Source organism: Vicia villosa, linkage group LG2 (genome assembly GCF_029867415.1).
Source record: "Vicia villosa cultivar HV-30 ecotype Madison, WI linkage group LG2, Vvil1.0, whole genome shotgun sequence".
Taxonomy (NCBI): Eukaryota; Viridiplantae; Streptophyta; class Magnoliopsida; order Fabales; family Fabaceae; genus Vicia; species Vicia villosa.
Genome location: NC_081181.1, coordinates 117,450,841 through 117,463,311, shown reverse-complemented (window position 1 = coordinate 117,463,311; position 12,471 = coordinate 117,450,841). Strand labels below are relative to the sequence as shown.

Below are 12,471 nucleotides of genomic sequence, written 5' to 3'. Positions count from 1 at the left end.
TCTGAATTGAACCGAATTAAAACTTGAATTCGAGTAAACTCGAACCCAAAAAATTGGATATCTATCCTGGTCAGAAGTTGGGTCTTCATAAAATTTACGGTATACTAGAATTTTCAGTTATACTTAAATTTCCGGTATGTCGTACCAAAAATTTTATTATAACTTAAAATTTCGGTATGTCGTACCAGAAATTTGACAAAATATACTAAAAATTTTGTCCAAAAATTCTGTGTATATCAGAGATAAAATTGAAATAAAAAAAAAGGGGTGCATGTATAATGTAAGGGATGGCAAAGATAAATTCTCCTAAAGTAACCTTAATGAGTCACTAAAGAAATTGAAATTTGAAAAAAAAAAATGGGCGCTGAGTTTCATCTGGTCTTCTAACACAAATGCATACTCGTAGAATATAGAAGAAAATTACTGTATACATATAATCCAGAAATATGCTAAAGTCTTTTGCTGCGCTTTCTCCTCCCCTCTCCGTATCTAGGTATTTATATTCATTTTCACCGCATTCGATTTCAATTAACTCATTCAAATTCAAACCATCTTATTCATTTCAATTACTTTGACTGCGTCTAGTGTTGTAAGAAAAATGAGTTCTTCACCAACACCACCAAAAATTCCCAAATTTATTTCAGTTGAAGCCGCTGATATACATTCCAGAACTAAACCTGATGGTAATTATCACATTCTTCATCTTATGCTTCTAAACTATTTAAATTATAATCCAATCCAATTCCATTTTTTTTTAAATTCAGGTTTCAGATTCAGCCTTGTCTCCTATAACATTTTGGCTCAGGTATGCTATTTTCTCATAATCTTTTTATAATTAATTTATGTATAACATTTTTTATAAATATATTTGTAATGTAGGCTTATGTGAAGAGCATTATTTTCCCATACTCTCCTCGTTCGTCTCTCAAGTAATGTGTTTTTTCATTTTCAATTTTTAATTTCAATACTCACAACATAATGGTTGAATTTTAACTGTAATTATTCATTTTGCTTACTTCAGATGGAATCATCGTTCGAACTCGATTATAGACGTTCTTAAGAATTTGGGAGCTGATTTTTTCTGCCTGCAGGTTTTTTACTTTTATTTAATTTTGAATTTTGTCAAGTTTCGGTTAATTGGTTACTTTGTTTTGAATAGTGTTCTTTGTTATGGTGATTTATTTCAGGAACTTGATGAGTTTGATAGCTTTTACAAAGGAAAGATGCAGGAGTTGGGATATTCTTCAATTTATATGAAGAGGAGTGGAGAGAAAAAGCGTGATGGATGTGGGATATTTTACAAGGATGAACTGTGCGCACGACTTTTCTACAATACTCAATAAAATCGTAGTTTTACATAGCCTGGTTTATAATGTAGATTTTGGCTCCCTTACAATGTGTTTGCGATTGTGGCTTAAAACTGTTGAGAATCCTTCATTGACCAAAGACATGGTTTATGAGACTTGAGCAATCCTCACCTTATAAGCCGATTTTGTAGGTTTAAGTTAGATTTAAAACTCAAAGTATAAGATAGTATCAGAGCCTATTATAGATAAATTATTCGGCAGAGATCTCTATTATTTCACCTGCATTTGTTCATGATTCATATGTCCAGCCTTGTAGTTGAAGGTATGCATTGAGATCCTTGTCATTCCGCCCACATTGATCGATGATTCGGATGTCCAATAGAGTGTAACTAGTGCTCAGTGTTATCAAATATCCGCCATGGTAGATATACATAACGGCACTGCAAAGCGGCCAATATGGCGCTATTTTGGCTCTCCGCTATCGACTACACTGCTAGTGCTTATAAGGCTTTGATAGTGTCATGTTAAAGTCAATTTTGTGGCTAATTGAATTAAGCAATAATGCCACTCTTGCTTTTTTTAATGGCTACCGGTACTCTTGGGTCTTGCCTGTTGTCAGTTAAGTGGTATCTGGGCAACTATGCTATCTTTTTCTGTCCCATGTCTTTCCCTTTTCACCTTTTGGGGTTAATTGTTGCATTTTCCAAAACAATAGAATGAATGTCATTAGATTTTCATTAATGCTCTTTCGGTCTGTTACCTATTATCCTTACCCCGTGTTGTTTAGTGCAGAGTTGGTCTTGGAGGAAAAAATTGAATACAATGATCTTGTAAAGACAATTCCAGATGGGAACTCTTCAAATGACGACGAACACAACAATGTCCAAACAAACCAGCTAGATAAACAAAAGGATGTTGCGACCAATACTGGTAAATGCAAATTGAAATAGAATGATTCTGTTCATATATACAATTCTATTCTTAGTAACAAGAATTTCATATCTTAATCATTATTGAGCTTGTACTGTTTTAGTTTTCTTACATATATTTTTTGATAAACTTGTAAAATTAAAACTTACTTTCTGTTACGTCATTGATATTGCTGTTGTTCTCTTGCTTTCCTTACTGGGATATATTTTCTTCTGTTTTTTGTTTCCCTCTTGTATCCTTTGCTTCATTGGATGTTTTAGCACAGAAAATGAGATTTTTCTGTTACTTGTACAGACATACGAGTATTCTACTTCATAAACTGGTTTTCTGATGCAGGACCTAAATCGGGTACAGAAGATCGTGGAGATCCGAATGATCCTCGTGTGAGACTAAAGCGTGATTGTGTTGGAATTCTGGCTGCATTCAAATTCAAAGGTCCCCCTCATCAATTTCTTATTGTCGCCAACACACATATTTATTGGTAACAAAGTGACTTTGTGTTTGTTCTTTCTCATCTGTTGACTTGTAATGAATTTTTGACTCAATGTGGATTGAGTAAAGTAAATATGGGTTTTGCACAACTTTAGCTATAGAATTTATAAATTAAATACTAATTTCTGTATCAGGGATCCTGAGTGGGCTGATGTCAAACTTGCACAAGCTAAATATCTTCTATCTCGCCTGTCACAGTTTAAAACACTGATATCTCATAGATTTGAATGCACACCTGAAGTGATTGTGGCCGGTGACTTCAACTCTCAGCCAGGAGATCCGGTACCTAGCATTTCTAAAATCTTAAGTTGCCCATTTCTTATTTTTCGTTTAGATTCGTTTGTCCATGTGCCTTTGTCATGTTCATATCTTGGTCGTTTGTTGTCTTGATGCTTGATGTTTGCTTCTTGGTTAAGGTATTCCTATTTCAGAACTTAGTTTTATTGCCTTGAAATCTTTTATGCTGCATAAACCTACTATAAACTTATGAACCAATCCTCAGTCTCAAAAAAAAGATAGGAAGATTGGCGTGTATACAGTGTATACAGTTGCTGGGAAAGGGAAATCACAAAAAGTGGCTACATATCTCATAGTTAAAATTTTTACACTCCCCTTTCTTGTAAAAATGAACATACATACACATATTTTATTTGATAACCAAACTAAACCAATAACCTTCTCAGTTTAAATTATATGAAATCACCATATACTCTAATAAACCTCTGCACCCTGGTTAAACCAAATTAATCCATCGATAGACGTTGTAGCGTGTAAAAATACAGCAGCTTTTGGAACTTTTTAATTAGAGCAAGAATAAACAATGCAATATTATGAGTGTGAAAATTGAATGCATCTCAAATATGAATAATTACAAGCACTAATTTGTATAAATAGACTATTCTGACCTTATGGACCTTAATAATGGACTAATGAGCCCAATACAAATTCCGACTATAATTATAAAAAAGTATTATGTACAACAATGAGGAATTTGTATTACTATTGCTCTTTTGTTGTTTCAATTGGTTCATTCACATTGCCCTGATTCATACTTAACACTTGTTCATAGCTTTAGACGTGCTTTCATAATTTGAGTCGGATTTTACTAACCTGTTTGATCTCTCATGTTGTACAGGTTTATCAGTATCTCATATCAGGCAACCCTTCATCAGAACTGATAACTGACTGTATAGAGGAGCTTCCCATTCCTCTGAGTAGTGTCTATGCTTCTACTAGAGGAGAGCCACCATTTACAAACTTTACACCTGGCTTCACCGGAACACTCGATTATATATTATGTTGCCCCTCTGACTACATGAAACCAATTAGCTATCTTGAGCTTCCAGACTCGGAAGCAGCAGATATTGCTGGTGGACTGCCAAACTTGAGTCATCCAAGTGATCATCTACCAATTGGTGCTGAATTCGAAATAGTGAAGGAATAAATACTGTATGGCAAGTGCTATTTGAGCTCAGTTTTTCATGCTCTATGTCATTTCTGCTTAGTCAATCTTGAAATAAGATGAGAACAAGCCTAAGTGATTAAATGCACAATAAGTATTATCATGATCATGAACTCAATACAGCCACATGCCTAGAAGGAAAGTATCGCCAAAATGCAAACAGTGTAGGATATTTTTTATCCATGACAAAAATTTCATAGGTTGGACTTCTTACCTTCGATAAATTTGTAGTTTTGAAGAAAGAAAGCGATTTTAATATCAAATTTGACAGTTTGAAATTTTTGTTTTCCTCTGATTTATGTAAAGTTATCTCATTGATTTTAGACAATAAACTTGAAATTGACAGTTTGAAATTGTTGTGTACTATTCTGGTAGCAGAAACATTTTTGGAGTATAAATGAATGTTTTTTTTTTTAAATTTCTAAGCAAAATAGGCGAAGTAAAATATTCCACTAGGCATTAATCACACTTACCAGACTCTTTGGTAAATCTTTGTTATTAATTTTTTGATGTTATATGGTCCATTTTGGTAAATTGGCCAGTTCAGCCAGAGATTGATGATCATAATAGTGATGTTATTTGATGTCTCTAAGATAACGACTAGCAGTTTAACAACATCCACCTGATTCAAGAAATCAATCTCTATAGCCAATTCATGTCAGATTGTACTATGCTTATCGAATTCCAAGTACTACTTTATCATGTAAAACTGTAAATAACAGAATTCAGTTTTGAATTGCTATTTTGTACATAATTATTGCAAAAATGGAAGGTTTGACTAAATAACAATTCCCACCGTCAATCCTAACACGCACTTCTTGTTGGATACTCAATTGCGAGTGGTTTAGTATCAAATCGTCTATGAATGGCTAGTATCAAATTGCCTATAATGCTCTAAGTTTTTAGATGAAGGTGTGACATTTTTCTCTCTCAACATTGGTTCCATTATTGCTCCCCTCCTCAACATTTTTAGTGTGTTTAGCATGTTTTGATTAATGTTGGGAGAGAGCAAATGCCCGTTAGTTCACGACAACCATTTATTGCATTGGCGTGCTTTGGAACATGTGCCAACAGTAAACCAAATACACTAGTACATAGCTTATTTTGCTAGTATCTGACTGAGATCAAGGTTGTTATTCCACAGCTCAATTTGCACTGTATTATCTCAAATTTGGACGGCTCTCGTCCATGTCTATTTAAGTCTTACTTATGTCTTGTCACATTCATATCTTTTCATTACATTGAAGTGGGGTCCCTGGCCAATTCAGGTACTGCTATTGGAGCCTTTTGTTTCAACTCTGGGACCACCTGTTCTGCAAGTTGCAAGGGGTCAGCCATTGTTTTTTCAATCAATAACGTTTAGCACTTAAACTAGTAAGTCTCTGAAGAAGTGTGTAGACATTGTTGGAATTCTAGACACATCTTATAAAAAAACAGAGCTTGACAACAAAATTCTCTAGACAATGTTTATATCTTAATAAGGTATTTGATATTGAAACGTTAAGCTATCCAATTGCTCAAAAAGGCATTGCGTAAAGACTTATGTCTTATCCCAAGGGTTGGTATCAGAAACTTTAATAGTGGTGAATGTTCTGGATTAAAAAGAAATTTTTAGTAATGAGATTTATGAAAATATACAAATTTAGATGTCCAAGCTTTACTTATGATGATAGAACTTGTACAATAGAAAATGCCCTTGTACACAATATTGCTTCATTGAATAAAAATGAACCACTTCCTATAAATGTAATCTCACTGCATAAGTAGGGAACATTTTAGCAAATCTAAGCTTATTAATTACAATAGTTCAGCTCAAATTTGATACTAGTAATATATATAAACATCATTATAACTATAATATATAACTTTTGGGACTAATATACTAGACATTACAAACAAACATGATATTGTCTCTATTATTGGTGCTATGCTATCTTAATTTGGTAGAACTGGAACTGAGAAATATGCTTCTGCCACTGGTGCTTCAATTCCCACCATTCTTGATTCATTACCAACATCTCCAATGAAACCTGTGTAGAATGCTTTAACCTTAATTACCATGTAAAGAAAAGATGTAGCAAGGTAAGAGAATCCCAACCTTTGAAGCTTCTGTGCTTGAGCTAGATTTGTGCTACGTTTTGCACCCTTTTCATATGATGATGATTCCTTCTTATTTTTGTGCTCTTTGAAGGTGGCACTTTCTTCAGGGTTGATTATGCTGTTCTCTATTCGACGATAACCATAGTTTTGGCGACGAAATGGTTTTTGTTTGCTCCCTCTTTCGCCATAAGAAGCTGCATACTGCATTAGTAAGGGTTGGCATCTTACATCACTAACAAGTTGGGAAGCCATGTGTGTGTGATATGTGGAGGTTTATTATTGTCCTCTCTTACTCACTCTTTGTCTCTTAAATTCTAAGTGATGTTTTGTAACGATTGGTGGCTTTATATAGAGAAGGCCAATATGAGGGTAAGTGATTGTCTAGAGTTGTGCAATTATACCTTTATACAATTATATCGTTGGATTAAGATCACACAACTTAGAATCATAATTTTTAGTATTAATTATGATGATTCATAGTGGAAGAAAGAAGAGATGAAGAAGAAAAGAGGTTGGAGTTTCAATAAAAATAATAAAAATTAAGAATAAAATATATAAAGATAATATGTAGTTAAATATAAAAGTTTAGATTATCCTTAACCTAATTATAATAAGAGGTGTGCTATTGTTACACCGTTTTTGTTTACACCGTATATTACACCGTATTTCAATAACACAGCAAAATCACCTTTGCACAAAAACCAATAAAACATAAATTATTAAAAATTAAAAGTGTATGTTTTCTTTATACAATTACGGTGTAGTGTCAAATAATGGTGTAAAAATAGCTTTTTCCTTATAATAAAAATCTATCGTATTATCAAACAATTTTATATTATAAAACTATGTTGGTGAATAAGCGAATTACTCAACAAAAAAAAAGTGCAAAACTATATATTTTTTTATTGAATAACAATATGCTTTTAAATATTGAATTGTAACTGAAATAAAATCAAATGTTGAATAATGACTCTTAAAATCGAAGATTTTTTTTAATAACCAAATTTTAGAAAAAAAAAACAAAAAAAGTTCATATTTCAAAAAATTTATCTCAATGATCATGTTTGGGAGTGTTTTACACGTAGGCGCCATTCCACGTGGTGCATCCTATTTTTTTATAAATTTTTTCAGTTACCTGCAGATTCACCGGCATATTTTATGTTACTTGCGGATTTACCTGAGAATTTACCAGCGGATTGTTTAAATAATTGGTATGCAGGTAAATCTGCAGGTAAGTAAATTTTTAAAAAAAATAGAAGGCTTCATGTGGATAACGCCTACCTATAAAACACTCACAAACATGGTCATTACTCATTAGGGTAACTTATTTGAAATATGAGTTTTTTATTTTTTTATAAAGTTTAGTTATTTAAAAAAATCCCTAAAATACAGCCACTACTTCATTAGCTAATAAAAAATGAAAAAAATTAAAACAAATTTTCCTAAAGATCAAATAATGAAGCTAGCAGCAGCAATTACTGATACACGTTGGACACTCCTTCTTATATCATTGATTAAATATTCAGTTTGGAAGAGATTTTGTGAAGATATCTGACAATTGGTCTTTGGTCTTGCAGTACTTCAAACACGCATCTCCATCCTTTTGTACATCTCTGTTAAGAAGTGTGGTTAGGCCTAACTCAACCCTACAAAACCGGCTTGTAGGGTGAGGATTGCCCCCACTTATAAGGACATGTTCAGGCCATATATTGTCCGATGTGGGACTCTTAACAATCTCTAAGAAAAATAATTTGATACTAAAATGTTTGGCTTTTTATGAAAGAATATGGAGATGGTTATGGCTGTGTGGTTGTCCACCATTACCTCAGTAGTTTGTCAGGCACACATGGAAACAACATGCAAAGTGAAGGATATTTGAATCAAATATGCAAAGGGATAATATTAAGGCGCTATAGGACAAAACTCTACAGCACAGAACACCCACTACAACACTTTGCTACTGTAAAGGACATATTCAAAAAAAGTCGCCTGAATGCCCACGCCACCAGCCTGCCACATTTCTCCTTGTCCCCCACACGCTGACTATACCTAATTATGCAGTGGTACAAAATTGAAGAATTGGAGAGAATTATGTTGATTCTTTTGGGTCAAAAATCATGAATTCACAAAAAGCCCATGATCCAAGATAACACAAAAACCCTAGGAAGATATGAAAAGAGGTTCATCATTTTAGAGAAAGAAACACTGAGAAAAAAATTAGTGAAGAGAGTGAGCTGAACAAGGTGGGGATCTTTTCCTTCTCATCAATTTCAAGCGTTTGCTACCAGTATCTGGCGTGAGAGAAGCCTCATTTTGATGATTAACAATTGCAAGAAGACAAAGAAGTTACTCTCGGGTTTCTATTTCTTTTTCATTATGTGTTTAAGACTATTTAGCTTAGGAACTAGTAGTGATGTATGTACTAAGCTCATCTTGAGCGAAAACCTTTTATGTTAAGCAATATGAAGTTAATATAAATTAGTCATTTGTGTTAATTGATATGTTGTTAGATCTTTATTTTACTAAAGGTTAAATTGTTATAAATCTGTTCCTTTGACTGATCTACTTAGGAAAGATGCAAGCTTGTTGTTGTGAGAGATCCACAAACAAGTGGATTTCATGATAAAATGAATGAAAATAGTAGGATAGATATATTCACTATATTAGCTACTTTAAAGAAAAAGATATACATTCATAGAGGTTATTATGAATAAAACCTAATATGCATTAAATTTACAAGCGAGACTTAGATATTTGTCCCCTTGCTTTATTGTATATGTTTAAGATGATGTGGAAATACACTATAAGACCATTTTCTGACCTCTTTTTGCACAACTTAACACATCATGTACACACAACTAACAAGTTATATTAATATATCATTTTCCGACATGCTCTCTATTATTGAACTCACTTACTCTCTTATAACTATTCTTGATACTGTAACTTACCAAATTGAATATGTGACAACCATAAATCATATTTAATCTTGATCGTGCTTATTTACAAAAGGTAGTTTTACAAAATCAACTGAAGTTATTTTTCACTCACTGTGGGTTCGACATCCTTACTATTCTATCACTTGCTACTTTAAACATACATGTATACTTGCATGTGACACCACACATTTTCAAGCAACAATATATAGATTATGCATGGTAACAATTTTCTCATAGTTTTATTCTCCAGTTGTCATTTGATATTAATCATGGTTTTTTCTCCAGCTTTAGAGTTTCCACATGTTAAGAAGTGTGGTTAGGCCTAACTCAACCCTACAAAACCGGCTAGGAGGGTGAGGATTTCCCCCACTTATAAGGACATGTTCAGGCCATATATTGTCCGATGTGGGACTCTTAACACACCCCCTCACGCCCGGGACTAGACAATTGGAGTGTGGAAATAAATGGCGGGTGGCCCGATAGCGGAAACCATAGAAGATTGCCCACCGGATCTTAAATTAGGCTCTTGATACCATGTTAAGAAGTGTGGTTAGGCCTAACTCAACCCTACAAAACCGGCTAGTAAGGTGAGGATTGTCCCCACTTATAAGGACATGTTCAGGCCATATATTGTCCGATGTGGGACTCTTAACACCACATTATGTCCTTCTGTTGTGATTGTGTCCTTTTTTTTTATGTCTGTTTTTCCAAACAACTGGCAACAAAGCTTATCGTTTGATCTAAGGACATGATTTTTTAGTAAACTTCGTGGCCACATTTTTGTCTAATCTTTCACATCAGAAAAGAATGGTGGTGTTGTGAAAGTGTTGTTGAGCTGCATTTTTGGGCTAAAGAATATTGATGGAATAATTGTTTTCGACTTATGGAAGATTTAAGTCAAAGATATATTGATACAATCAGGATTAAACAAGGTGTTGGCTAGTGGTTAGTACATGAACATTGATTGACATTGATGCAAGATGTACTGTGAGATCATGATGGGGGAATAAGAGTTTTAGATCATCAGGAAGTTTCACCATAAAGTTTACAACTTGATTTTTGACATGTGAATTTCTCGGAGTTGTTTAGTTCCAAGTTAAATATATTCTTCATGATAGAGTATATATGATAGTTCTTTTGAACCATGATTGTCGGTGAAGAAAATGTGAAAATTCTTGGAGTGGATTAGCTTCAAGTGACTATAATTTTTATGGTGGAATATGATAGTTCTCTTAGAACTATGATGGTCGGTGAAGAAAATGGAAGTCAATGTATATTTTTAATCAAGGTGGATATTGTTGGTATTGGTTAAAATATATATGAGTTTCACGTTGCTTATTTTGTAAAGGAAGAGAGAATTCAAAGCTATATAATGTACTCAAACTTGTATTTGAATTTTATTTTCCGTTATAATATTGTGTTATAGTATTGTGAAATATAGTTAAATATTTATTTTGGGGAGTGTGGGTGTACTTGGGCCATGAGGGTGTTTGATGGTAGATTATGTGTTGTAATAATTTTCACATAATATTATTCTTTAATTGTCATTTGATAACGACCATGATTTTTCTCAGCTTTTAGATTTTCTATGTTATGTTATTATATTGTGATTATGTTCTTTTATTTTTTGTATGTCAGTTTTTCCAAACAACTAGTATCAAAGATTTTGGTTTGATCCAAGGACATGAGTTTTTAGTATGCTTTATGGTTATATTTTAGTCTAATCTTCGACATTAAAAAAGAATGGTGATGTTGTGAAAGTCTGTTGTTGAGATGCAATCACAAATTCTGCTATGTAGTTTGGGCTTGAGAATATTGACTGAATAAATATTTTTGACTTGTGGAAGATTCAAGTCAAAGATGTGTTGATACAATCATGATTAAATAAGGCGTTGGTTATTGGTTAGTACACAAGCATTAATTGACACTGATGCAAGGTGTACTGTGAGATTATGTCGGTGGTTGAAGAGCTTTCGATTCACATGGAAGTTGCACCATAAAATTTTCAGTTTGATTATCAACATGTGAAATTCTTGGAGCTGTTTAATTTCAAGTTAAATATATTCTTCATGATATAGTGTGATAATTCTTTTGAACTATGATTGTTGGTGAAGATAATTTAAAAATTTCGAGAGTGGTGTAGCTTCAAGTGACTATACTTTTTATGGTAGAGTACAATAGTTCTTTTTGAATTATGATTGTCGGTGAAAAAAATAGAAGTCAATGTATTATTTTCAATTAAGGTGGATATTGTTGGTGTTGCTTGAAAACTTATATATATTGAAGAAGTCCTAAGTCGCTTAATTTTGTAAAAGAAGAGGGGATCCAAATCTATATAATGGATTCAAGTTCTTTATTACAAAATGTAACAGTAAAAAATACTTCAAATTTGTATTTGATTATTTTATTTTATTTTATGATCTGTTAAAAATATTGTGAGATGTAGTTAAATACTATGTTTAAAGGTGTTTAAAGATGTAATTTTGATCTATAAGGTTTAGGGTCATGCTAAGGTTTATTATCATTATAAAGGAGCATGGGAAATTTTCACTGAGATTCGAGCCATCATTAGTGATTTAGATATCAAATTTTAATAGTCTTTATTGACTTTTCTATTTAATGCGAGACTCCTCCTTAGGTTTAATATACTAACAATCTTTCTCTCCATGTATTTAAGCTAGGGGTGGCAAAACGGGCCGCTCGCTCCGCCTTAAGTCCGCCAAAAAATGAGTGGGGCGGACATGTCCGCCAAGTGAAATGGGCATAAAAATTATTTCGTCCCGCCAAAATGGCCGGTTGGCGGGCTTGCCCGCCTATTTTTATTTATATTTTATTTTATTTTTTTAATAGATTAATAGTTTTTTTTTTACCTTTTAATTAAATTTTTCATTTATTTTTTAAAACAATTTTTTATAAAAGCAACTTTTTAACAAATTTTACTTATATTACATATATTTACAAATAAATATATAAAATAAACCTTCAAGAATTGGAATTACTAGAATTAACTTAAAAAAAGGAAATTTTGGAGGAGGGGCGAGCTTTGGTGGGCGGAGGGCATTGGCGGGGCAGACTATGGCGGGCGGCGGGTTTTGACGGGGCGGACTTTGGCGAGAGGCGGGCCTAAAATCCCAACTCAACCCGCCATTTTTTGGCGTGTGTGCGGGCCACGGCCCGTTTTGCCACCTCTAATTTAAGCTATGGTTGAATGTAGGACGGATAAGAAAAAGGTGTGAATTGA

At 33.3% G+C, this 12,471-nt stretch overlaps 2 protein-coding genes across 2 annotated transcripts; one reads left to right on the top strand and one right to left on the bottom strand.

The window, feature by feature from the left end:
* The first annotated feature begins 353 nt into the window (after positions 1-353).
* LOC131651878 (carbon catabolite repressor protein 4 homolog 4) lies at positions 354-4,544 on the top strand. The gene is made up of 10 exons (XM_058921600.1): positions 354-493; positions 586-683; positions 765-805; positions 880-929; positions 1,022-1,091; positions 1,188-1,312; positions 2,095-2,237; positions 2,574-2,718; positions 2,864-3,011; positions 3,865-4,544. The coding sequence occupies exons 1-10, from the start codon at positions 447-449 to the stop codon at positions 4,171-4,173; spliced, it is 1,176 nt and encodes a 391-aa protein (XP_058777583.1). The 5' UTR covers positions 354-446; the 3' UTR covers positions 4,174-4,544.
* Positions 4,545-5,824: 1,280 nt separating this feature from the next.
* Positions 5,825-6,655, bottom strand: LOC131651879 (uncharacterized). The gene has a single exon (XM_058921601.1). The coding sequence runs from the start codon at positions 6,541-6,543 to the stop codon at positions 6,127-6,129; it is 417 nt and encodes a 138-aa protein (XP_058777584.1). The 5' UTR covers positions 6,544-6,655; the 3' UTR covers positions 5,825-6,126.
* Positions 6,656-12,471: the final 5,816 nt, after the last annotated feature.